The sequence below is a fragment of the Leptonotus elevatus genome, chromosome 12 (genome assembly GCF_054856555.1).
Source record: "Leptonotus elevatus isolate MCC_2025b chromosome 12, RoL_Lele_1.0, whole genome shotgun sequence".
Classification (NCBI taxonomy): Eukaryota; Metazoa; Chordata; class Actinopteri; order Syngnathiformes; family Syngnathidae; genus Leptonotus; species Leptonotus elevatus.
Window position 1 is genome coordinate 22386886 of NC_141250.1, and position 27720 is coordinate 22414605.

Below are 27720 nucleotides of genomic sequence, written 5' to 3' on the forward strand. Positions count from 1 at the left end.
CTTCTTTTCAAATATATATATTTTTTCTTTTTTTTCTTTTTTTTCTTTTTTTTCTTTTTTTTCTTTTCTTTAAGAGCTCAGTATTGTTCATTCGGAAATGTCATCATCATTGCTCTTTTATTTTTTTATTTTTTTATTTTTTTTATTTTTATTTTTTATTTTTTTGTGTGTGTCTTTTCAAATATTTTCTATTGTAAAAAAAAAACTCCACACCAATAGAAAATCTGACATTTACCAGGTTTGGTCCCATGACGTGTTACGTCAACACATTCGATTCTGTCCCGCCGTGGACCGAGAGTCCTTTGAGGCAGACGTTTCACGTGATCTCGCAAAAAAAACGAAGAAGAACAGACGCGCGTTGGTTCGGGATGTGACGATAACGTCAATATTGCGACATTAACGTCGCCATGATATCGTCGTCGTCGTCACGCTACGGCATTTAACTCCTTTTCTCCCCAAAACGAATACAACTTTCTATTTTCAATATTGCCGTGGTCCCAAAAACCTTACGAACGAAGCGTCTTGTCTGCACGTATATTGAAATCTCAAATCAGCCGACGGGGATGAATAATTCAGACAAAGTCAATTGACGGCGTTAATTTAGATGCGACGCATAAGCCAATCGATTGCGTTCGCTTTAATGCAATCGCAAGAGAGAAAGTCGACTCGCCGCAGCGCTCGTTCGTCTCCCGTCGGCCGGACGCTAAGTGATTTTTTCTCGTCTCCCGCCGCCCTGCAGCGGATGCGGCGCTCACGAGAGCCTTTTCGATGAGCGAGGCGTAATAAAGAAAACCCCCGCATCAACAGTTAAGGCGGCCTCGGTTCACCCTGCAAATCTGTCTTTGGAGGCGCGCTATTGTTTTCCCCCTCAGGCATCAGATGACGGGTGCGATAACTCCATCTTTGTTAATGCGGGAAAGAAAAAGACAAGCAGCCGTGATTGCCGGCGTTTTTTTGACCACACAACCTCCGCGTCTCGTATCATCTGGCGTCGGCGCCCTGCAAACGGGAGCGGCGGGATATTTTTTTTATTCTTGCTCGTATGCGACGCCTGAAATTGAAAGACAGATCGGCCTGTCAGTGACATTTACACCTCGGAGGACCCGCTTCCGATTGCCACACAGAACATTTCCACCGCAGACTAATAAGACAGGAAATGCATCGCCGCCACGCGGGGCTTCAATCTTCTGGGAGACGTTTTTTTTTTAGGGACATTATGCTCACGTGAACGCAAACAAACCTGAAAATGGAGCCCGTCGTCGCTTCATTATTCGCCGTTTATTCACAACCGCCAGAGACGGTGAAAAATATGGCTTGGGGCGTGAAGTGAAATGTCGAAGTAGATCGAGGCCGTAAATGGGGGGCCGTCAAAATCCTTCGTCAGAATTAACGAGTTTGTCACAATGATTGAAGTCGCGTTTTTATTGCCTGGGAATCGGAAGGCGATTGCAAGCGTAAATTCGGACTTTGTGACAGCCGGCGTTACTTTCCTTCTGTCGGAGGGCAAAAGAAAAGTTGGAGTGCAAATCAAGCAAGCCTTTTCAAATGTGGACACAATCAAGGTGGCAAGAAAGGCAACATTTCAGGATGAGCCCAAAATGCACGATAACCTCCGACAGGTCAACTTAATTTGACCTTTTCTAAACTTCGGAATGTTCTTTTTTTTTTTTATAAATAATAAATAATAAATAATAAATAATAATAATAAATATAAATAATAATAATAAAAAAAATAAAAAAAATATTAAAAAAATATAAAATAAAAAAAAAATATATAAAATAAAATAATAATTAAAAAAAAAAACTAAAAAAAAAAAAAAACTTCGGAATGTTCTATTGTTCAATCTTCTCCACAAAATCCACTCGAGCTTTTTTGACTTTTGTCATTTTGACATCATGAGGCCGAGAAGAATCTCACAATTAATCAGCATGAGCGGAGGTGATCTTTGAATGAGAAATACTGGAAGAATCACTGAAAGGCAACAAGTGGATGACTCCATTCATGAATCAAAAATCCTTCCACTCCTTGTAAGAGAACAGAAAGTGGTGCAAAAAGAAGTGAAACATTGGTTGGACGTTGAAAAGTTTACAGAAGGAAAAGGCGTCAAATCAGGTCCAGAAAGTGAAAACCCTGCCACAGTTTGACTTTAGCCTCGACTCAACTCGCACCCGGACCACTTGTGGCAGAAGCTAAACTGTGGCAGGGTTTTTATGATGTGAACCTGGATTTGACGCCTCTGATCAAAGTTCAAGTTTAAGCATTTTAGGATCATCTGAAAATTTTTGCCGAAAACCCAGCGGCCCTAACATGTTTTTTTTTATTAAATGGATGCAGGTTTTCAGGGAAGATCAATCATTGCCACTCAAGTTTTTCAGTCGAATCTGGAAATGTATCATGTCAAATCGGACTCGCCAAAAACAAATCCGACTTTGTTCACAAAGACACGACAATCTGTAAGTCCAATTTTTAGCTGAGTCAAGTGAATGAGGCAAAACGGCCGATCCGCTGCAGTGATACCGAGTGACCCGCGTTCCTGGCGGGTTCGCCACTGAATTTAGTCTTGGAAGCAGTCAACAAGCTCGTCATTCAAATTCAAAATTCTGCTCTTCGGAGGTGAAAGTTGGTCTTTGGCTGTAACACATTTGCGCTTTACGGTCTGAAACCGCAAGTGCACGTTCACGTGCGCGCGTCACGAAAAGGTCAGGTCAGGTCAGGTCAGACCCCCCCCCCCCCCAATGACGAGATATTCCGTGACAAGAATGTCTGACCGCAGAAAGATCCGAAACAATCAACGCGGTGAATTTTATGTGTTGCAGTTGCATTTTCAAAATGAATGCAGCACGACTGAACTCTGAACTGCGCTGACACTTAAGCCAATTAGTTTTTGCGCTACAAACTGTAGATCACGCTCGCTCGCTCTTCGCCACTTCCTTTCTCACATTTTGACGGGGACGACGTCAAGCACAGATTTATGATGTCACATCACTGCCTTGCTTTTTTCCCCCGACTTCGCCGTACAGTCGATCGCTACACGTTGGATTCTTCATCTGTGCTGCATTTTATTGAAATCAAATTGCCTCGAAGCCTTTTAGCTTTAAGGAGAATGTATAATGAATTTCAAACCTGCATGTTGTTTTGTTTTTGTTTTTAATTCTAGACGAGTCCATTTGAGCCGGAACATAACCGGAGGGTTAAAAAGGCTTCATAAGAGTCTTTTGTTCCCCTTCATAGGTATCACCCTAATATATATATATAAATTTTAAACAACATATAATCACCAACATGCTTTTGTGTGGCTGTTTTGTGCATTTTGATCGACCTTCCTCCATTTTGTGTTATGCGGTTGTGACAGCAGGTTTGCGGCCGACCACAGGGAAGAGAATTGATTAGACGAGAGGTGTCGAAGCAACTTGTGAAAACACGTTTGTTCTCACCGAGGTTTCATTTTCTCTCAACGGGGGGGCGGGAGGTTACAAACCTCGCAGCCATCGGCCACTTAGCCTCCAGCCAACCCTGCCTCATGCCAGCTCGCAGCTTCACCAGCTAGCTTGCAGCTAGCATCAGCAATCGGCTGAGTTGCAGCCACCTGGCTATTGTTAGAGTAGACAATATTAAGTATTGTACTCTTTGCGTGTTCAATTAACTGAATGGTGAGATCCTGGTGAAGAAGTCCCTTTGCAAAGGTATCATTATAACAGAAGCTTCTGATGACAACAATTGACGACACTGAAGCCGTGTTCCATCAGATTGTGTCTCGTCCACTCCGGCACATCATTATTTATTGAAAAGTCGGTGAATACGAAAAGTCTCCTCCCCCAGCAAGTTCCCAGGAATACAAATCAGATTAGAGAAAAACAACACATCAGCCCGTGCCTCCCCTCTTCCGACCGGCAGAGACCGGCCCCAGACAAAAACTCCCTTAAAGATAGCAAATGTACAAACCCGTTGCCCTTCTGAGAGTGAGACAGATAATACAATTCTATTTTATAACTAAATCCAAAACGGCTAAAATATCAATTGAAACTGAAAAACAATGTTAATAACTTAACACTATTTCCTACAGCTTGGACTCGCACCCGAAATCTGCTGTCGCGTTCCTCTTAACAAGTTACCAAATGAACTCGTGTTGGCTACTCATTGAGTTTTTTTTCCGCAAAAAGCTACATAAATAGAAAATCCAATTTGATCTTAACGGTAAATAGAGTGCACTTACGTAGCGCTTTATCGACACCATACGTGTCCTAAGTGCTTTACAAAGTCTCACGCTTTCGCTTATTTGAAGTTGTATCGATGTTAACCTACGGAAAGGTTTTCCTTTTTAATTTGAAATAGCTTACTTTAACTTTTAGGCTCATTCACAATATACAACAGTAAATCCATTTTTATTGTGTCATAACAGCTAGCTAGCTAGCTAGCACTAAGCTAACCCGGCGTCTCTGTTCCTGCGTCCACAACCCAAAGCAACAATTTTGACTTCTACTTGATGAGTTGATTTTGAAACTGCAGTGTTTCATTGTGGATTCATATTTACTAGATTCATTTCATTTACATCTTTTTACATATATTTTTATTTTATATTCGTACCTATTCAGGGTTACACGCCCTGCTATTTCATATTTTATACATTTAATTTACGTTCATTCATAGTGAATGGATAAAAAAGGAGAATGATTTTTTTTCCATTTCCCATTAAATAAAAAAAAAACAGTTGGCATTTACCATGTTGACATTTTCTATGGCAAAACCCAGGGGAGGCATTTTAAAGGCCTCCTAAATCTACAGAAAATCTCGACACCATTGTATCGTAAAACAGGGCATCGTCTGACTTCTCGGAAAAGGGAGACGCCGATACAGCCGTGACTTTGAAAGCTAATTCATTTTGGACACGATTCTTCTCCGAGCGCGTTGCTGCGAAACGCGGCGCCGTTGTGTTTGCTCGACCGCTGATGAGAGAGAGAGGATCTTTTTTTTACGTCCTCCAGATTCCCGCTGCTAAGAGACGTGTACCGTTCGTTGTATAACAGATGAATTTAAAAAGGAAAAAAAAAGGGGGATTCACATCAGCCGAGCGTAGCGTGACGCTAGCAAGAAACGTAAATTCTTGAGGCCCTCCTGATATTTTCGTGGCGGGTCACTTTTGATTATCTTGTGGAAACTACCAAAAGAAAAAGAAAAAACTATTGATCTTACCTGTGGATAACTTTGGCTACTGATTAATTTCAACTTTCAGTAACAAGGTGGACGTCACTCAATGCCGTAGCGCCTCCAAATGTATTTTTTTTTCTTATTTTTTCCTCCTCCTCGTACAATTTGGTGACGGACGCAGTTATTGAGAAGTCAAAATAGTCGGCTGTGACTTTGACGGGAGTAAACCCAAACGGTGCAATATGAAATATAAGATGGCTGCAACATGTCGGCAGTTTGAACAGGAGCCGTCAGCAGACTACGGAAGCTGCTAAGTGACAAAAAAAAAGTCTTTTCAACCCATAAATAAGAGCTCAGAAACGTGACTTGAACAAATTCCGAAAGTGTCTCCTTGAACCCCTTTCTTGTTCGATTCCCACGCAAATGTGTCTTGATCTCTGCACTTGGCCAACGCGGGCGCGAAATACACCCGCGCCGACGGTTGACTGCGTCTTTTCTAAACACTCCTGACAGAGCTTTTGATGAAGCTCTTAACGTTCTTGTCACATGCTACTTTCGTTCAGAATGCTAACAATTTCATATGTTCTTCGCTTTCGAATGTCCCGACCCGTGCCTCGAGCCACAACCAAATTCCATTTGACGACTCGCCTTGTGCCCCAATCACCGAATCTCAGCTGCATAAAACCCGCCATCATAAAGTCACTCTTTTGTTCTCTTTCATGACTTCTTATCATTTGAGAGATGAAATGATTGCTCGTATTTCGTATTTCCTTTTTTTTTTTTTTTCTTTTTTTTTTAAGAGCTCAGTATTTATTGTTCATTCGGAAATGTCATCATCATTGCTCTTTTATTTATTATTATTATTTTTTTATATATATATATATATATTTTTTTTGTTTTGTTTTGTTTTGTGTGTGTGTGGGTGAGTATGTGTATGTGCGTGCGTGCGTGCGTGTATTTGTTAGCTCACCAGAAAACCTATTAGAAAAAATCTCATACCGTTCACCTAAACCGAACACCGCCGTCAGGAGACCCGAGGAAGGACCAAAGAAAACCAAGGAAGGTGAAATCCAGCACCGACCAGACACCCCCCACCAGAACTCCTCCCCAGCCCAAGAAACATCCAGACCCCAACAAATCCAAAAAACATAAAATCAGGGAGGCCTCAAGAGACCAAAGGAGAGACCGAGAAAAGGAAGGAAGGACAGACGAAGCCGAGTGAGATCCATAAGATGTTTAACGTATTTCTTATTGAGACAAGATGGCCCGCATATGACGTGCAGGCTCCAAACCTTCTTGGATATTTCCCCATTGGCTTCTCCGCCCACAAACAAATGCACACGCCCAGCAAGAAGTCCAAATAATTGCACGTGCAAACGTGCTGAAATCGAAACGTGCCCAGCTGGCTTGCAACGGCGTATGAAAGGATCGGCGTCCGTGGAACGAATTTGCCACGTTATATTATTAGCTTCACTGCTAACAATCGAAAGATTCTCTTTCTGTCTCAATTCCAGCCCCCCACAAATGTTCCAGTTGACTCATTTCAGGACATTAATAATGAATCTTTTGAAACTTTTCAAAACCGAAATGGTAAAAATCGGTTTAATGCAATCTCACCGCAATCGAATGCGACATAGCTCACCGTCTTTGTAAATCTTTTCAGCTATTATCTTCAAAGCGAAATCATGAATTTGAAAACAAATCTTTGAATTCGGCGGCACGGTGGCTGACTGGTTAGCACGTCCGCCTCCCAGCGCAAAGGTTGTGAGATCAAGTCCGGGCTTCGGCCTTCCTGGGTGGAGTTTGCATGTTCTCCCCGTGCCTGCGTGGCTTTTCTCCGGGTACTCCGGTTTCCTCCCACATTCCAAAAACATGCATGGCAGGTGAATTGGACACTCCAAATTGTCCATAGGTGCGATTGTGAGTATGGTTGTTCGTCTCTGCGTGCCCTGCGATTGGCTGGCAACCAGTTCAGGGTGTGCCCCGCCTACTGCCCGAAGCCAGCTGGGATAGGCTCCAGCAACCCCCGCGACCCTTGTGAGGACAAGCGGTACAGAAAATGGATGGATGGAATCTTTGAATTCACTTTAAGAAGTCAAGACAAAAACTTAAACTCATACATCAAATCTCTAGTAATGTAAAAAACATACTGAAAATCCGTGCAGCCCTACAAATGCTCTAAATGACTTTATGATTTTATTCCAAATATTTTTCCACTTTTCCATGAGTTGCGCTTTTGACCGTGTGGGGAAGGAACTCGCCCATTTGCTTGGCCGGCCACACCTGCGCATACACATTACAAATTTGGAATAATACAGACAAGAATAAAGAAAAGCAAGCAAAAGAAAGTGTGAAGGTCACATCCACATACTCGCAGGTTCGAAATGCTCTCTCATGCGCAGATGCGCGCCAACAAAAACACAGCCGCACCCAAAACCCGGACGAAGCGGCTGAGCTTCGATGGACACGCACAAGAAGTGTGCCCAACTGCGTTGTTAACGAGTTGCTAATTGTGTGGCAGTTTTATCTCACAGGGCCCTAGTTTTTGTCTTTGGTATTTTTGGAGACGGTCACAGTTAGAAATAGCCGCCGTTGTGGGAGTGAACATGACCGACTTGCTTCAACGGCCAATCGAAACAGCTCCTTTCATTCCTTTTGAATTCGGCACAAAATCGACATGGCTGGACCTCAACAGACTCGCTCGCTGGAGTCCATGCAGGACAACTGAGTTTGATAATGATTCAAAGGGTTCGATGCTTGCCAGTCATATATTTATATGTGAAATAGGATTGGCATCCACCACACATCAGCGAATCGCAGAATCTGTCTGCCAAAATTGCGTTAACGCCACCTGTGCCACAACTTAGACCTACTTGAAGTCGGCCCGAGATCGAGTCTACTTCCTGTAAGCAATAAGACGATGCATTACATCGCCACAATTTTAGCAACCTTACATTTGCTTCGAGTTGCTTTTATTGTTGATTTGAAGACCTCAGCCGGAACCCTTATGAAAATGTGTAACCTGATGGTCCGAAATGGTTTCAACTGGATAAGTGCACCGTAGTGCAGCTGGTTAGGAAGACGAGAAACCAGGACAGGTCACGGCGACACAACGGCCGAGCTCAAGTCACCCGTGTCATCATTAAGAGGCCTGTTGCAAAATATATGAAGTTGAACGTTTTTACTTTGGGTTGTGCAAAACTGCATAACTGGAACTCATGTCAGCTCATAATGTGCTACTTTCTTCTCAGACAAGTACACAACCCCGTTTATACGAAGACAACTAGTATTCCACTTTTTTGTTGCGCCCTCTGGTGGAGAAGAAAATTGCAATGTGACAACTCGCCCCGGTCTCCCTCGTTTGAGTCCTTGTTGTTTCCATTTTTTTTTGTCAAAATAGAGGCCATGTCATAAAATCGTCATAGTTGTAACAATAGACTAAAAACGAGGCGATTTAACGTGATTTTCACTAGAAAATGTTTTTGGTGGCTGGCGTTTCTCATTCTTTTTTTTTTTCTTTCTTTTTTTTTTTTTAAGGTGGCGTTTCTCTTTCAAAGGCCGCTGCCACGGCGTGCGATGTCGAGAGAAAAAAAAAAAAAAGGTCAGACTGCAACCTTTGGCATGTTGGCTTTTATAGGTCACGTCTGCAGCGGAAACGTGAAAGGGGGTCTTCTCATTTTCGCACATTGCGGAAACTCCAAAAGAATTCTGGACCAACAGTGGGCGGAGCAAGTGGAAGGCGAAGTATCGCGTGTCTGGCCAAAAACGTTTTCTTGTTGACTTTGCAAAGCCCGGCCGTGGTCTCTCCAGGCTGCAGTCCTCGGTGGACCAACATCTGGCCAACAGCTGGAATCCATTAGGAGCACTTCCTTTTGCGCTCTTCCAGCCACATTTCAAGGCACGTAAGTTTGCTTCTTGTTTGCGTGCTTTTTGCCAACAACGCGTCGCTCTCCGTCGAGGAACTTCATCTTCCCGAAAGCCGAGAAATGCGTCTCAGGTGCCGTCTCTGACTTTGTGCCACCGTTTGGAAAGAGTTTCCATTTGTTGGAGACGTTTTTCGCTCGAGAGTCACGTTCTACTTCTCTTGTTCAGCCGCGTTCCTTCGCTCCGGTGAGTGCAGAGCAAAAGAAAACAAAAAAGCATCTTTGTTGATTTTCCTTCACTTGGAATGATGTCACGACCTCACGACCTCACGACCTCACTGTTGATGCTTCGAACGTCTGCTGCGTTTTGAGCCGCCGCCGCCGCTTCTTCTTCTTCTTCTTCTCTGGCCGCCAACCTGTGTTTGTGTGCGTTGTTCTTAATTAGCCGTCTCGAGGCAGCCTCGTTACCCGGAATGATTCGTACGTATCGGGCTTGTTGTGGAGAGGACGTTACGCAAGTCAAAATGGGCGTCACTTTTTTTTGCCAATAACATTCGGGCCCGGAGCTAAATTCCAAATGTTTGAGTCACTGGAGTTGAATTGTTGGATGCAGTCAATTTTGACTCGTCGAGTTTGGAGGGTGAAAGTGGCTCATTATTTGTTGTAGTTTGGATTTCATGCAGATGTCATGGGTCCAGCGTAGTTTGGTCGTGGGTGCGGTAAGTCACGATACGTTTGCGTTACGGTTTGGTCATTTTCTCTCTCTCAAAATGATCTCTTTATTTTTGCGTGTCAGCAAAAACGGCTATATAAGAGTAACATAACAAATGAATACCTACAAAAAATGTAAACAAAAGCACTACTTGGATTACTCCTGGGCGACTCTTTCACGTAGCTGCTAATATGTCTTCTCTCTTAAAAAAAAAGAAAAAAAAAAAAAAGAAAAAAAAAATGGCTTCTCTCGATTGCATTAAGATCGACACAATCAACTATTGTGTTCAAGCGACGCTTATTTCATGTACATTATTTTCCACCTTTTCTTGTGACTTCAAGTCGTGAGCCATTTGAGGGCCGCCTCGGTGGGAATAGCGAGCGAGCGGTTTGGAAAAACAACAACAACAAAAAGGCAGCTCATATCTCGCATTTAGAATCGGATTATGCGCTTTGTTAGTGGAAGAGGCAAACAAACATTACCGACGAACGCAAACGGAATCCACCATGCGTATCGTTTGTTGAATTATTATTGAATTGGTGAGGAGGAGTCTTAAGATGCATCAACGAATCAATATTTTTAGCCAAGAAATGCATTGCAAAATCGTTTTTGTTATTCTCCCAAGCTACGAATTGTATGCTTAGCATTTAAGCTACCAGCAGAACTGAAGTGCAAATGCTTTTAAATCCAGGTTCATTTTCCCCCTAAGGTCTTTTAGAGCATTCCTATAATTAGTCACCCCCCACCTTTTCTGGTGCTTCATGTTCTTTTAGCATTTTTTATTTCTTTATTCTACTTTTAAATGTCTTAAATTCTTTGTAAATGTTGCTTTGTAACTGGGAAATGGGCTGATTACTGGTTTTGACAGTTTACCATCATTTAAAAAAAGTCCAGATTTTACTGGAGGTCACCGCTAACAAGCTACTCTTTTTTTTTTTGAGGTTATGTTTAAGCAGGGCGCAATATTGATTGGCTACTTGCAGAGTTGACTAACTCAATGACTCGCAGCCATTTTCACTGAAGCAATCCCCTTCGCATCCGGCTGTTTTAATGGATTTGGACAGATTTTGCAAGGCTCGCAGAATATTGGGTTCTATTGCTATAAGAAGATGGAACCTACCAAAAGAAAGATTCGAGTCTCTTGTTCTTTAACAGGTCTGTTATAAAAAAAATAGCTCACCAGTGATGGGACACTTTTCAGATTACTAAGAAGAATTAAAAAAATAGAAGAATGTTAACATTTTTAATATACATTTTTTTCTGTACCAAATGTTCTATATTTTGTTTAAAAATAGATTGTGTTTTTATTGACCCAAATGTTACAAAAAAGGTCCAATCTGTGTTTCCATAATTGAGCCTGGCGGAGAAAGAAGCGAGCTGAAGCTGGAACTTTGCTGCGGTTGGTAAACAGAGAGTGAGAAAGTCTAGAAAGTTGTCAGCGCGGTGTCGAACCCCGCGAGCGTGCGTCCCCGCGGACGCGTTGGGGGCCTCCTGAGAAGGCTGCGGCCGACAGGATGCTATTAAAGCAAAGCAAACACTGACGGCCGCCAATCGTGCCGAGCGACATCACGGCCGGCTGTCAGGAGAAGCGCGTCGCTTTCCCGTCGTCGCTTTCCCGTCGTTGTGTCGTTCCAGGAGCTTGTTTAACGCGCCGCCGTCGTGATTGGGGCCGCGTTGTCGCTGCATCTTGTTATCCGTCTTTTATTGATGTCAATATATTGGTTTTAAGGGACGCTCTTTGGCAGCTTGCGGTTATGGCGGATGCGGGTGTCACGGCAGAACAGAGTTGAGAATTTGATCAACTCCTCAATTGCACTTGGTATTGCGATGGCCTCCTGAGATGCATTCAAATGCAAGTCGGACAGAACAAGGAGCAAATAGCACAAGACGGGGTGAGAAAAGACGGCAGCATAACGATGAGCAAGATCCGCTGCCTGGAAAAAAGAAAGAAAAAAAATATATATATATATATTTAAAAAAAAAAAAAGAAAAAAAAAGAGCAATGATGACATTTCCGAATGAACAATACTGAGCTCTTATAAGAAAAAGAAAGAGAAAAAAAGAAAAAAAAGAAAAAGAAAAAAAAAGAAAAGAAAAAAAAAGAAAGCGGGTTCGCATCTTCATTTCCACACGGATGGACGAGATTTGCAATAGTTCGCCGATTCAAACCCAAAAACGTAGAAACATGTTTTCTAATACTTTGTCCTGCATGTCCAAAAACTTATTTATGTCGTTTTTTTTTTTAGAGCATACATAATGCTTTGATGCAGCTTCTGACATGAAGAGGTCGCTTGAATAGTCTGCATATAATAATAATAATAAATAGTATTTATGATTATTTTTGCAGTAGCTGTAAAGAGTTGTATGTTTGTGTAACGTCGATGATACGTTTTTATTACAACGCTAGAGCTCCATTGCCTTGGTTTAGGTTCCTGGTACTGGACTGGATCATTAGCGCGGGAATTCATTTTGTGAGTTGTCGGGGTTTGCGTTCACAATCACGAAAACACGTCCATTCTTACAAGCGCATATAAAAACAACAACACAATAAACAATTCCTTTGTGCAGCCTCGTCAGCGTCAGCTGACTTATTTTCCAGGCTAGCATTTCTCTTTGCAATAAAATGCTATGACTACAAGAAAAAAAAAAAAAAAAAAACTCTCCTTTTTGAAAATGATGATGTGAAATATGAGGCAGTCTCGTTGTAAATGCCAAAGTTCCTCTGAGGAAAACGTCTATAATTGCACTGTTGCAAGATTGGAACGCTGACAAACTTGTTTTTGCTCTTTTCACACGACTGTTAAGTTTGCCTTGAATGTGTTTCTTTCCTCTGCTTACCCAGCTGAAATATCTGGAGACGTTCGGGAGCAACAGCGGCGACTCATTTTCCACCATGAATCGTGCCTTCAACAGGAAAAAAGGTAAGCAGACACGGACCGTTAAGTTTCAACTGCGCAAACTCATCTGGACAGGAATGAGGAGAAACAATGCGTGTGCTTTGTTTAAACTCTTCCAAACAAATTGATGCATTTTGCTTAAATAGCGCGACTTAACGAATTGAGTCCGGACCGATGAAATGATGACGCAACATAAAACGGTTTTAATGCTAGGAAAACAAAACCGGGCACTGAAGAGACGAACATCCAATCTGATGATGACGAGTAACTTTTTTTTTTTTTTTTTTTTTTCTCTTAAGAGCTCAGTATTGTTCATTCGGAAATGTCATCATCATTGCTCTTTTATTTTTATTTATTTATTATTATTTTTTATTTTTATTTTTTTTGTGTGTGTGTGTGTGTGGGTGAGTATGTGTATGTGCGTGCGTGCGTGCGTGCGTGCGTGTATTTGTTAGCTCACCAGAAAACCTATTAGAAAAAATCTCATACCGTTCAGGGCCACCGGCCGGAGAGCAAACCCAGGAGCAGGAGCGCCGCCCGCCCCAACACGGCCCGCGCCCCCGACCCAACGCGGCAGGACGGGGCACTGCAGGCCCACCAGGCACCCCACCGGCCCCCAACCCCCGCACCCCCCACGACCCCCCGCCCCCCATCCACCCCCGCCACCCACCCCAACCCAGCCCCAGCCGCCCCCACATCCCCAATCCCCCAGACACCCCGCAACCCCCACCACCGCCCCCCCCAGCAAAGCCCCCCCCCCCCCCACCCCGACCCCACCCCGACCAACGCTGACGAGTAACTTAACAGGAATGTTGAGTTTTTGAGGTGACCGTGCCCAAGGGCAGACCAAAGCAAATTTGGGGCTCCATTTTGTGGGAAAACAGCTTGATGCGTTTGCCGCCATCTGTCCTGCATTTCGCTCGCTCTTCAGCTGTAACTCATCAGGGCAGGAGCATTTTTTTGGAGAGCGTTGTAGAAATTGTACAGGGCCCAGGTGGCCCACAAGGCTTATAATGATGTTTGGGGTGGCATAATTCACGACCCCCCCCCCCCCCCCCCACATCCCCCCCGCGTCTTCTCCGTAATGACTTTGCAAGTTATCATCAGTGTGGATGAGTAACATTTTGGACCTGTCCAAACCTTGTCAGTGCAAACATACTGTACAATGTTTGTCTTTTGGTTTATTAAACATCCATCAAGACTTAAACTTACAAATTAAAATCTAATTAAAGAGAAAAATTTAAGATTTTGGTTAATTAAAAGAGACATCATACAAAGTACTGTCTCATTTATATCCATCAGACTCCGTTTGTTGGTTATTATTATTTGGAATGCAGTCAACTAATCTGAGCTTGCTGGTGTCTGCGGATCTCACGCGGCTTCGTCTGTCCTTCCTTCCTTTTCTCGGTCTCTCCTTTGGTCTCTTGAGGCCTCCCTGATTTTATGTTTTTTGGATTTGTTGGGGTCTGGATGTTTCTTGGGCTGGGGAGGAGTTCTGGTGGGGGGTGTCTGGTCGGTGCTGGATTTCACCTTCCTTGGTTTTCTTTGGTCCTTCCTCGGGTCTCCTGACGGCGGTGTTCGGTTTAGGTGAACGGTATGAGATTTTTTCTAATAGGTTTTCTGGTGAGCTAACAAATACACGCACGCACGCACGCACGCACGCACAAAAAAAATAAATAAATATATATATATAAAAAAAATAATAATAAAAAAAATTATAATAAAAGAGCAATGATGATGACATTTCCGAATGAACAATACTGAGCTCTTAGAAAGAAGAAAAAGAGAAAGAAGAAAAAAAAAAAGAAGGAAAAAAGAAAGAAAAACAAACAAACAAAAAAATAAAAAAATAAAAATAAATAAATAAATAAAAGAGACATCATACAAAGTACTGTCTCATTTATATCCATCAAACTCCGTTGTTAATTATTATTATTTGGAATGCAGTCAACTAATCTGAGCTTGCGTCAACTAAAGAAAGTATTACGGTACAGTGCGCGCTTTGGAATGTTGACAAAGTGTTATCTGTCTTCAAAACTACTCGTATGTCAAATAGAAAAAGAAAAGAAAAAAAAACATCCCTTAAAAACACATATTTATGTGAGGTGAAGTCTAGAACAACTTTGTTTTTTGTTATAATTACAAACATGTAGTGAACTAGTAAGCAAGTAAACGTCCCTGAAAAAAATGTCCAACTGACCGAAGCAGCCTCGACAAGAGCTTCCGAGACGACAATTAGTTCCCTCAAGCATTCGTTACCAAGACTGAAAGATAAAAGTGACTGCACAATATTAGACAAGGGCAAGGCTGACCTCGACAAAAGGCATCATTAAAGGACATGAGATAATTCAGGCGGCCGATTGCGAGGGCGCGCAGGGAGTCCAGCCGGCTTGGGAAGAAAAAGAAAAAGAAAAAGACGAGACAACCAAGAATCAGACGACGTAAACAAAAAGGTCCGCGCGCAGGAAAACAATTCAAACAGCAAATTAAAGCAAACGGAAAACAGTCCAAACCGGACTCGGAATGGAATAATGTCGAAGATAAAAGCAGATTAGTGGAGGAGACGGTCCCATGGATGTATTACATCTCCTTTGTTTGTCTCTGCTGTCCTCTTCTCACGATTGCTACACAATACTTGGGCTTTACCTACCATTGAAGTCAACAGGAAAAAAACACGTTGAAATCCCATTGTGGCCATTTGCGTTTTTTTTACGTTTTTTACGGTGCTTAGTCTTGCATAGGGTGGATCCCGTTTTGCCCTTTTGTGCCGCAGCCGTTCTGCTGCGCGTCAGGAGATTGAGTTTGCATTTACTTCCAATATATAATACGAAGATACAAATAACAGTGCTTCTTAATCTGGGTTCGATGGAACCCCAGGGTTTTTTGTTGGATCAGTCTTAGGGGTTCGGCAGAGGTCGAGACACACACCTGACTCAAATGAGTCGTGATGATACGTCCCACTTGGCCATCATTGCGCTGCAGTAGTCGACTTGTGGCTGTTGTGATGGCACCTCGTGTGATTTCTATATTATTGTAATCCCTTCATACATAATTTTTTTAAATATATATTTTTTTAAATATATATTTTTTTAAATATATATTTTTTTAAAGAAATAAAGTGGCAGGACGAATATGTGCAATATGAATTCACAACGGAACATCTGGTGTTCAACAGGGTTCAATTCTGAGGCCTCTGCTGTTTTCATTGGTTTCCTTTGAAAACATCGGTGGTTGTTTTATAAGAGTGGAGTTGAGTCAGCATTCGAACTGCATGATTTACAACGATGGGGACGGGCAATATTTTGCTCACCAGTATACCCGGTACAAAATATAAATTTGAACAAAGGAAACCGGTGGGGTTCGGTACCTCCAACAAGGTTAAGAACCACTGATTGAAGTGGATACAACTAAAAAATATTGCATATTAGATCATGAAAAAATGCAAACACCTTTTGATTTCATCACATTTATTTATTAAATTTCAGAGGTGGGCATTCCTGTCAATATTGACAGAAGGTCCGTCAATTCGTCAGTGACAGACGCCCATTTTGTTGGCAATTGACGGAAAACGTCCAAAAAATTGACGTACTAAGCATTGACGGAAGTTGTTTTTTGTCCATCAATGTAATCGTCCATCCGTCAATAAATTCGTCAATCCGTCAATGATGGACGGCCACCTCAAACGTTGGAAACATTGACGGACGCTTGTTTATCTGCGCAATTGACAAATAACGGATTGACGGTTCGGCTTGAAATATTGATGGAGTTGTTGACGATTGCCGAATGACGGACGTTCCAAATTAATTGTTGCGCCCACTTTTGTTAAATTTGTAGCAGTGAACCTGTTGGGAACTTCAGGTGGTCATTTTGGTGGCCCCGGGTCACCATTAACGTCGTACCCTATTACAGGTTGGAGGGAAAATCGATTGAGGACTTTTAAATCTCACACTGTCAGACTCCATAACTGTTTTTTTTTTTAGGAAGCAGAAGGGCTGCGAAATAAGCAGTTGCCATCGACATTGAACAACCTTCAACGATCGCAACGTCCGCGACGGTTTCCGAGTCCGCTGTTTGCTCCCGTCTTTGATGTCCTCTCTCACGCCGTCTCACCCGCGAGCTTTTTCATCATTATTTTTTTTTATTTAAATTTTTTTTTTTTTCATCATTACTAAGTCAAAGGTCATCGCTCAGACTAACGACAAATAAGGATCTGCGAACGAACACTAAATTAAGATCAATCTGACTGCCAGCGCGCATTGTTAGCGGTGGGCGGGACAGTTGATTTGTTTTCACCTTGTAAGTGCTCGCAACAAGTTCAGCGAGCGCCGCGCGGGAGTCGAGCGCTTGTAAACACTGATAAGCTGCTAATGGATGAATTGGAAAATAAAGGAGCTCTTATCGCTTGCTGATTAACGGCTACGTTTGTGCTGCAAAATGACTAATAATGATTGGTTATATCTCAAAACGGTTTGCTTGCAACGGGAAATGTGCTGAAGTAGCAAACCTAGAGCGATGCACGACATCAGGAAACATTCTCCAGTATTTGATGTTTTTTGGATTTGTTGGGGTCTGGATGTTTCTTGGGCTGGGGAGGAGTTCTGGTGGGGGGTGTCTGGTCGGTGCTGGATTTCACCTTCCTTGGTTTTCTTTGGTCCTTCCTCGGGTCTCCTGGTGTTCGGTTTAGGTGAACGGTATGAGATTTTTTCTAATAGGTTTTCTGGTGAGCTAACAAATACACGCACGCACGCACGCACGCACGCACGCACGCACATACACATACTCACCCACACACACACACAAAAAAAAAAAAAATATATATATATATATATAAAAAAAAAAAAAAAAAAAAAAAAAAAAAAAAAGAGCAATGATGATGACATTTCCGAATGAACAATGCTGAGCTCTTAGAGAAAAAAAAAAAAAAAAAAAAAGGAAACATTCTCCAGACGTCCACTCAAACCTGTTATTTACAACATTTTCCACTTCAAACCTGCTGCTGGCAAGCTTGAAGTATTTTTTTTTTTAAGTGCAACATAGTAAGCTTTAGGTCACGACCTGATTGGCTGTTGTTCCGTTTCACATCACATCACAGAGTCTGCCGATCACCCAAAGTCGGCGTTGACCACAATCGGAAGGGTTTGCGATTGGAAATTTGAAAGAGGTTGACTTCACCGTTTTCCACGTGCTCCGCTTTAACCTCAACTCAACGCGTATTCATGTCAACAATGTGTGTTTTTTTTTGTGTTCAGACAAATCATGGATGCACACGCCCGAAGCGCTGGCCAAGCATTACATTGCCTACAACGCCAAGGTATGGTTCACCCACCGCCTTCCTTGTTTTCATTTTTACGGCACTTTTAAAGCTACACGGTTATGAACTAACGAACAAGAAGTTGGTTCCTGCAGCAAGAGCGCCATATTTGAGGAACGTGCCCAGGAAACGTCTTTTAAAAAGAAACATTTGAATTTTTTTTCCCCCTACACAATTCGGAATATTTCCCAGGTGTCTTATATACAAGTCAGGATTTTGATGAAAACATCATTTCCAACTCAAAATAAATCAAATACACTCAATTTTGTCACAGCTGAATTGATCAGCTTTTCTCCGATTCGATTCATAATTTTGGTTGAAAGCATTTTCCATTTGAATACAACTCAAAAACATTTATTTTGCCAAAGCAAAAAATTATAATAATCGGTGACAGCCAAGTAAATGTTTACTTTGGAATAAAGTAACTAAAAATTGCTGCAATTTTGATACATCTCAATTTATTATTTTAATTATTTATTAATGTATTTTCTTGATTGATTCTGTTGTAAGCATCATTTTCAAATCAAAAACATTTATTGTGCCAAAATAAAATAAAAATCCCAGTACACTTTCTACGTTGGAATAAGCTAATTAATTAAATTGCTGTAAGTTTGTTACATTTTATTGCTTTATATCAAGTGGAATTTTCGGATTCAGTATAAACAAAGTTTGTAATTATACTTTAATCAATAAATTTTCTTTGATCACAAACCATAACATTTAGTTAGTGTAGGTCACTCTAATATACATAAATCATTTCCAGTCACCGAATTGTTACTTTTGCAATCACATTTGTACTTAAGATGAAACGAGTCCGCTTTGGTAGCAAAACGTCAGTCCTGCTTCAAGCGCCGTTTCTCACAGGATTCTGAAACGGACCAAATTGGGTCGTCAAAAGCTTTCAATTAAGAAGCGCAAACGGCACGGAGACATTTTAGTGGATCGCTACTTTGAATGGACCATCACGAGGTGTAAATGCGTGCGCTTCCTCTGCATCTTTTTGCCTCGTTTGTGCGTTCGTAGCAGTCAATGGCGAGCCGTAAGCCTCGACCGTTCCGAGGCAGGGCCGGGTTTTGTTTTTCTGCCGGATGAGTCAGTGATGGACGAGCCTCTCGTCTCGGTTTTGCCCCCTGAAACGACGGCCCCAGTCGCCGAGAGAAGGCGCCGGTCAAGAGTCATCGCTTCTTCTTTTCTATTTTCAGCTTTTGTCAGTTTGTGCACGGAAATCTATTTGTCATCGCAGCGCTGAGAGTTTACGTCCTGACATGAAATGTTTGTCTTACGCCAAGTGTCGTTTGCGCAGATAAACAGTCTTTGCAGAAACATTTTCCCGCTGCAGTTGAGGTGGCTGGGGCATCTGGTTCGGATGCCTCCTGGGCGCCTCCCTGGGGGAGGTGTTCCGGGCATGTCCTACCGGCGGGAGGCCCCGGGGACGAGCCAGGACACGCTGGAGAGACTACGTCTCACGGCTGGCCTGGGAATGCCTTGGGATCCCGTCGGAGGAGCTGGCTGAAGTGGCTGGGGAGAGGGAAGTCTGGGCTTCCCTGCTAAAGCTGCTGCCCCCGCGACCCGACCCCGGATAAGCGGAATTGAAGACGGAACGGAATTTTCCCGCTGCCCGTTTACAGCATGGCCGGTTTAATTAGATGGACATTTTAGGACGGATCTTGTTTTTATTGCTGTTAGACTTCAGAAATCCGATTAGCTTTTATACTACGGCCTGGAACCGTCGGGCAGGAACGGGGAATTACTTTCCGAGTAATAAATAAGTCATTCGCCGAGTGGCTCGGACGCGGAGGCGTCTTTTATAGGGTTAAATAGGGCATGCAAGAGAAGAATCCACATATAGACGATGGCTTCATGCCGCATGAGTGCGGGATCATTAGTTGGCGAGCCAAGCAGCAAACTCAACTCAACCTGGGAATGATTCACACGGGTTTGAGGCAGAGAGGCGAGCGATCGACGTCTGCTCGAGCCGCCCGTGTCATACTTGGAGACCTTTTCCGTTTTCTCAACCTTTAAACCGCTGTTTATGGCGCCTGAAGCTGCCAGTTAAGCTCACTGATGTGCTCAGCTCAAATGTTTGCTGCTGCTGCTCCTCCTCATTGCTGACACACAGTGTTAAGTGGCGCCATCTGTTGGAGAACGATGGAGCTGCCGCAGAAGAGTCTTTGCTTTGTTTACGTTGGTCTTGTTCAGGCATCGCGACAAGCCAGAACTTCGGGAAGCCTGATTCCGTTTTCTTCAGTCCACCTGATCTAAGACTTGTGAGGTCTGTCAGAAATGTTCCAGGTTTTGGCATCACAGAAGATAAATTTCATATTCAAACGACACATTTTTCCTCATGGAAGTAATTGCACTGTTTGTCTAAGAACTCAGCGTTGTTTGTGAGCCAGGTTGGGGCGAGTAGCAAATTGCTCCAGCGTGGTACGGTTTTCTTGACCAGGAACTGCCATTCAACATAAGTGGGGTCTTGGTTTTCTTTGGTCCCCTCGGGTCTCCTGGTGTTCGGTTTAGGTGAACGGTATGAGATTTTTTTCTAATAGGTTTTCTGGTGAGCTAACAAATACACACACGCACGCACGCACGCACGCACATACACATACTCACCCACACACACACACACACACACAAAAAAAAAATAAAAAAAAATATATATATATATGTATATATATATATATATATATATATATTAAAAAAAAAAAAAAAAAAAAAAAAAAGAGCAATGATGATGACATTTCCGAATGAACAATACTGAGCTCTTAAAGAAAAATAAAATAAAATAAATAAATAAATAAATAAATAAGTGGGGTCTTAATGCGACCGGTTTTCTCTTGCAGTTCCTTGGCAACACTGAAGTGGAGGCCCCAAAAGGAACGGAGGTCGTCAAGGATGCAGTGAGAAAGCTCAAGGTAAAAAAAAGGTGGACATCAGCCTCTCGCGTGAAGGAGCACGAAAAAAAAAAAAAAGTGTCCACAGTGAAAGCGACAGTAAGATCAAGATTAAAAACTCAGAGCAGACGGCGGCGGTGATAAATGTTATCCCGTCAGCCACTGGCAAGGTGCCTTTGCACTTTACCTTCCAAGCATGGATGATATTTAGTGACTCGATAAAATATACGTGATTTATCTACCGTAAAACTGTTTTGAAATTCTCGACTTGAATCCCGGAGTGATTTAAAAAAAAAAAAAAACAGTACAGTGTATACACAGTTGAGGCCATAAATCAAGAAGGTGTGCCTGCGTGCTGCATTATTGATATGGAAACAGAAAACCTTAGCGCTAATCTTACTGACAGTGGAGAAGAATACATCGGAAACGATTTGGTCTTCTTTCCGCACGTCTGTGATGACACACAAGTGCCAGGATGCTCTCAATCACCGCTTCATCTCATTATCGCCATTAGTGGATAATAGGAAGGTCTGATCCGACCCGAGCCGGTCCAGCCGATCCGAGCGCCGCGACAACGGCCCGTTCGCTCACTTATTTTTTTTTCGAAAATTGCTCGTCGCAGCCGATGAACTAACGAAGGTAATTCGCCTCTTTGAAGTTTCAGAGGCACATCAAGAAGTCAGAGGGACAGAAAACCCCCAAAGTTGAGCTGCAGATTTCCATTTATGGCGTGAAAATTCTCGATTCCAAGACAAAAGTAAGTGCTTCGCCGTGGACTTGAGTTTTTGTTTTTGTCCTTTCCAGGCTTGTCTTGTTTTGTTGTTACTCTTCGCACTTCATACATGAAGGTTGATGAAAACAAGTGGCTTAATCGGGTTCATTCTTATTCCATGAAATCTAAATGCATCAGAATACCATGTTTGGACTCGTTGGGGCACAGAGAACCGCAGGTGTCAAATCCAGGTCCAGAAAGTAAAAACACTGCCACAGTTGAGCTTTCAAGGTGCCTCCGACGCGTTCCTGCTCCGGCAGCGCACGACTTGCGGCCGTCGTCAAACACGCTCCGTTGGTGCAAAACCATGTGGCCGCTATCAAACCCTGCTCTGACAGCAGAAGTCCGAGCTGTGGCCGGCCGCCTTTTTCCAAGTCTTGCCACAACCCTCGGTCCCTGTTCCTTTGGCGCACGCCTTGCCGACCGACGCCTTCCGTTCCTGCTCCGGTGCCACACGCCCTGCGACTGCCCTGCGGGCCTGGCTCTCGTGTCGCACATCCTGCGGCACTCGAGCATTTATGGATAACCACACGCTGTGGCAGGGCTTTTCTGGACCTGGATTTGTCAATGAGTTCTTCCATTGACACACTTCACACCGCAGAATAGTCGGAGCGGATCAATGTTTTAGGGATATCCGATAATTGGGTTGAAGGTGGATGGATGGGGTTGGAATCAGACTCTTAGACTTGGTATGTGTTCGGACCCACTTTGGTAACTTCTGGCATATTGTGCTTTTGTTTTTCCAGGATGTGCAGCACAACTGTCAGTTGCACAGAATTTCCTTCTGCGCGGATGACAAAACGGATAAACGGATATTCACGTTCATTTGCAAGGACTGCGAGTCCAACAAACACTTGTGCTTTGTGTTTGACAGTGAAAAGTGTGTAAGTGGCCAAGCCGTTGCCAAGCGGATGTTTTTACTACTTTTGCCTAATTGCCAGTCGACGTGGGTTCGACCGTGACGTTGAGTTGAATATCATCGTGTGACGTCGCAGGCAGAGGAGATCACGCTAACCATCGGCCAGGCCTTCGATTTGGCCTACAAGAAGTTCCTGGAGTCGGGAGGCAAAGACATGGAAACCAGGAAGCAGATCGGAAGCCTGCAGAAAAGAGTGCGTCGTCCCCTCGTGCTTCTTTCGGCTTGTTTGCCGTTTATTAATGAGCGTAATTGACTTTGACGTGCACCCGTCACTAATTGCCCTTTAACGACGTGTCATCGAAGTTAGCTCGTTTGGCAGCGCAGCAATCATTAGTGGATAAATGATGATTAAGTCAAGCACATTAACTCATTCGCTGGCAGTCGTTATCACTGAAGCAAGCCCCCTCGCTCCCGGCTCTTGTGCTGGATTTCGATTGATTTTGCAAAGGTCCATAGAATATTCAGTTTTATTGCTATAAAAACATGGACCCTACCAAAAAGATAGATTAGATTCTCTTCTTTCATCAGGAAAAAAAAGTATATTTGTATCCGTTTCCGTTTTGCAACAATTAGTTTCATCATTATTCACATTCCTGTTGAAAACACTGTCAAAAAGATAAAAGATAGCCCTGGCTGATCTCTTATACTCTGCTGCCACCTGCTAACCATTTTTTGTAATAACTATTATTGCTTTAAGCGACCTCTCCGGGTCAGAAGCTGCATCAAAGCCTTCTGTATGCTCAAAGAAGAAGAAAGAAAAGAAAAGAAAAGAAGGAAAAAAAATAAAAAATAAATAAATAAATAAATAAATAAATAAATAAATAAATAAATAAATAAATAAAAAGCCTTCTGTATGCTCTAGCATACAAAAACATAGAAAAAATATATATATATATATAAAAAAAAAAAATAATATATATATATATATATAAGTTGTTGGGAGTTAAGAACAAAGTATAAAAACAATTATTTATAAGTTTTTGGAGTTTGAATGAGTTAAATACCGTTATGTTTGAACGACGTCATGTCGTGCAGAAAGTGGGCGGCGGGCGCGTCGGTAAACATTTGTCAGCTGCCGGCCCGCCAGTCCGTCGTTATTTCAGGCCGGCCAAATGCGTCAGTCATCAGTTCCGTCTTCGCTAAAATGCAATTGATCAGCGTTTAATTTACATGTTTTTCCCCTCAGATTCAAGAACTGGAAACAGAAAACTCGGAGTTAAAGCAGCAGCTCCAAGATCTGGAGCAGCAGTTGACGATCGCACACGTGCCCCCAGTAAGGACAAAAAGCCGTCATCCGGGTTGGGCCCGAAATGCCAAATTCATGTTCAACTCGCCCGCCGCCGTTCTTTCTTCAGCGCTCCGCTAATCAAGCGTTGCCGTCTTTCTTCTCAGCCGTTGTTTCTGAATGAAGCTAACGAAGCGTACGTGCTGCAGAGGCCTTCTTCTCTCTTTTGGTGTCACGACATCAACTCCCGTCTGGAGATCTCGTCTGTCACCCTCACGCCTATGAGCTCGCCGGACTCCAACCTGTCTACCGGCCTACTAACCCCCCCGCCTGCCAAATCCGCTTCCCTTCCTCCTAAACCTCCCGAGGGATGCGGCGTCCCGCGACCTCGCGTAAAACTCCCCCCGTCTTCTTTTCTGCTGCCTTTCAACTTCATCTCTCTTCCCGGCATTTCTAAACGTGCGCTTTTGCGTCCCGCCAGGCCGGCAGCGTCTCCACGCAACCGCAGTCCACGGACATCTTCGACATGGTTCCCTTCTCCCCCGGGGCCGCGCCGGTTCCCGCGCAAGCTAGCAACGGCTGCCCGATACCTGCAACCGCGCTGCCGCCAAACAGAGGTTCGCAGCCCGCTGGCAGTTGCTTTTTTTTGTAGCAACTTGCTGAATGTTGCTGTGTTGTCTGAAGGGAAAGACCTGTTTGGTGCGAAGCCTTTCGATCCCTTCACCTGTGGCTCAGCTGACTTCCCTCCAGATATTCAGTCCAAGCTGGATGAAATGCAGGTGAGCGGCAATCTCAAATCATTTTTTTCCAGGTGCCTTGCTTCGTATCGGTGTGAATGCAGTGAGCAACCCGCTGTATGCTCTAGCATACAAAAACATAGAAAAAATAAAAATATTTATATATATATATTTATATATATATATATATATATATTTATATATATATATATATATAAATATATATATATATATATTTATATATTTATATATATATATATATTTATTTATTTATATATATATATATATATATATATATATATAAGTTGTTGGGAGTTAAGGACAAAGTATAAAAACAATTATTTATACGATTTTTCATGGTTATGCGAGTTTAAAATTCAAAAAAATCTGAATTTGTGTTTTAGTAAGTTCGTTTTAACTCATCTCGTCAAACAAGCAAATGTTATTTGCATTACATTACAAATCAGTGTGATAGTGACAAAAATGTTTAATAACGGTAGGAAATTGCAATTAAGCAAGCGCCACATTTTAATGGCAAATCATTGAAATGAACCTCAAAGGTTGATGCCACACTCGACCCATAATAAATGGTTTCAAGATAACGAGATCAGCAATTTTGGGTGGTCCATCTGTCCAGGATATCGGCTTCTGATTGGGGATCGTTTGGGAAAATCCCCTTGTAAGAGTCTGTCCAAGTGTGAGCCCTGGATTTTGCACAAAATGGCTGCTTCATAACCAAATGGCCAACTTCCTGTTCAATTTCAGGCATGTGTCCTTGAGTCTTGTTCTGCTAGACACACCCACCAAATTTCATGTCACTGTTGAACCGGTGGCCAGAGCTGATTTATTTTTCTCTAAATTTCTAACAAAGCACAAGGCCTGGAATTCACCCAAGATGGCTTCCAACCAACATGGCCCACTTGCCTTTCTATTTCAGGCATTGCTGTCAGGATAGCTGCGTCAACCTAATTTCATATTGATCCGTGAAACTGGTTTCAGGGGCTAAATTTTTTCTCTAAATTTCCAAGCACGACACCTGTAAGCTGCCCAAAATGGCCGCTTCAAACCAAAGTAGCCATCTTCCTGTTCAATTTCAGGCATGGGTCATTGAGACTTTTTCATGGGTCTTGTTACGCTTTACTTGTCCACCAAATTTCATGACAATCCGTTAAACTAGTAATCAGGGCTGATTTTTGTTTTTCTCAAACCTGGAATTCACCCAAGATGGCTGATTGCGACCAAAATGGCTTTATTCTAGTTCCATTTCAGGAATGGGTCCTTGAAACCTTTTGTGGGTCTTGTTATGCTCGACATGCCCACCAAATTTCATGTCGATGAGAGAAACGGGTTAGGGTTAAATAAAGAACATGGCCTGGAATTCAACCAAGATGGCTTCCTCCGACCAAAATAGCGAACTTCCTGTTCTATTTTGGGCATACGACCTTGAAACATGTTCATGAGTCTTGTGAGTGTCAAAACGTGTTTCTTGCATGCTTATGGTCCGAAAATGCTCATCAACACAGAAATCCCCTGACCCTAAACATACAAGCAGATATCAGTTGAACATAAGCAGAAAAAAATGAGCACGCGAGGCCTTTTCTAAAGCCCCGGCTGTTGATTGCTGCTTGGTGATTGGCTGTCAGGGAAGATATTTGACCAACCACATCTGAAGTGGAATGGCATCCGGCTACCGATAGGCCCGCGCCCTTGCCCAATCCGAGCGGCACACACGCCAACGGCCACTCCTTCCCGAGATGAAAGTTGCTGACTATTACCACCAGGTGGCGATGGTTGAAGAAAGAAAAGCTTTCTTGACATTTCTTTAAAGCTTTGCCTCTTAATTCTTTTCACGCTTGACACTTTTACAACTTGTAAACATTTGTCTATGTCCTCTCTGCTTGCAGCGGCAAAGATGGTTTGTACTTTTCTCTCTCTGTCTTCATTCTACGCGACATGTGTTGCACTTTCTTGAATGCGGTGCATGATGGCTGCACTTTAATGAAAGGGTTCGAAAACTTTTGGGGGTCCAGGGACACCTTACACTGGAGGATCATAATACTATCAGTGTCAATGAAATATATTACTATAGATAACTATATGCCATAGGATCTGAAAAGTTGTAACATTATGATAAATAATTCAGATTTTTTTTTTTATGGGTGGTGGGAATTCTAATTCTAATGTAATTTTTTTCAAGAAAAAGTCATCATCTTATGAGAAAGTATTTTTCCACAAAGAAATTACAATATGATACATAAGTCAAACTTTAATTACATATTTTTGGAAAATACAATAAAGTAAATAAATCTATTATTATTATTATTATTTAATAATTGACCCAGCTGTGCCAAAAGGGGGCAGAAAAAGTTTTAATTTTTTTTTTTTAATAGTTAATATAGTGACGATTGATTATTTTTTTTAGGCATGTTACTACATCTTTAATTTGAATGCATGATTAAGACATTTTTTTTCTCCTCACATCATTTCTGTGCTGTTTCGTTTGCATGAGCGCAAACATTGTTTCAATCCAGTGACACCCGTTGTGCATTCCAGGAGGGGTTCAAAATGGGACTAACACTAGAGGGCGCCGTCTTCGCTCTGGACCCGCTCGACGGCCGCTGCTGATTGCCGCCTGAAGATGTTTTCTCTGAAATACGATTTTTGTACAAGTGCCAAAATCCGCTCCCGGGTCGAGTTGGGATGTCGCCGACCAGATTTTCGTTTTGTTGTGTTCGAGTTGGATACCTGCAGGTCCGAAGCATTCTAGAAAGAGACATATTTTTGTACTAACTGGAAGGGATGGTTTTGACTGCATTTGCTTGCACGGTGAGTGAGAGTTGAAAATACGTAGCTAATGATGTCCCACGGTACACAAACTTTGTATGTACGCAACATTTTTAACTTGTGTTCGCCCAATACAAGATGGAGATGAAATACATGCAAAATGTCACTTGTTAACACGACATATTTGACTTGTTAACGCACATATGTTTAAATGTAGTATGTCTTTTTTTCTTCTTCTTTTTTTGGTCACAATTCCACATCCATTTGCTCTTTAGTTTATTGCTGTCTAACTTCTTGCACCAAAAGGCACTTTTTGGACTGGGGAGGGACCTCGTGTACGGAATGTCAATATGCATTACAATGTCCATTATTTTTACTGTTGCTTTCTTTGTTTAATACTGTCACACTTATTAAAATAAAATGTTACTGTGAAAAAAGTCCTTTTAGTCTGTCTGAATGCTGG

The 27720-nt window shown here is 42.5% G+C and overlaps 1 protein-coding gene across 9 annotated transcripts in view; it reads left to right on the forward strand.

Moving 5' to 3' along the window:
- The window catches only part of gulp1a (GULP PTB domain containing engulfment adaptor 1a), a 43781-nt gene extending 16084 nt beyond the window's left edge, over positions 1-27697 (forward strand). The window contains exons 1-13 of one of the 9 annotated variants that reach the window (XM_086091919.1): positions 8834-9044; positions 12564-12642; positions 17868-17929; positions 20770-20841; positions 21479-21577; positions 22339-22476; positions 22588-22704; positions 23698-23784; positions 23904-24128; positions 24218-24353; positions 24421-24515; positions 26378-26388; positions 27027-27697. In XM_086091919.1, the coding sequence (XP_085948045.1) occupies positions 12615-12642; positions 17868-17929; positions 20770-20841; positions 21479-21577; positions 22339-22476; positions 22588-22704; positions 23698-23784; positions 23904-24128; positions 24218-24353; positions 24421-24515; positions 26378-26388; positions 27027-27048 (1092 nt within the window). In that variant the 5' untranslated portion in view covers positions 8834-9044; positions 12564-12614 and the 3' untranslated portion in view covers positions 27049-27697. Of the gene's footprint in view, positions 1-8801; positions 9049-9070; positions 9257-12563; positions 12643-17867; positions 17930-20769; positions 20842-21478; positions 21578-22338; positions 22477-22587; positions 22705-23697; positions 23785-23903; positions 24129-24217; positions 24354-24420; positions 24516-26377; positions 26389-27026 lie in introns of those variants that run through there. The other 8 variants (XM_086091915.1, XM_086091913.1, XM_086091918.1 and 5 more) reach the window with 8 other exon arrangements.
- The last annotated feature ends 23 nt before the right edge of the window (positions 27698-27720 follow it).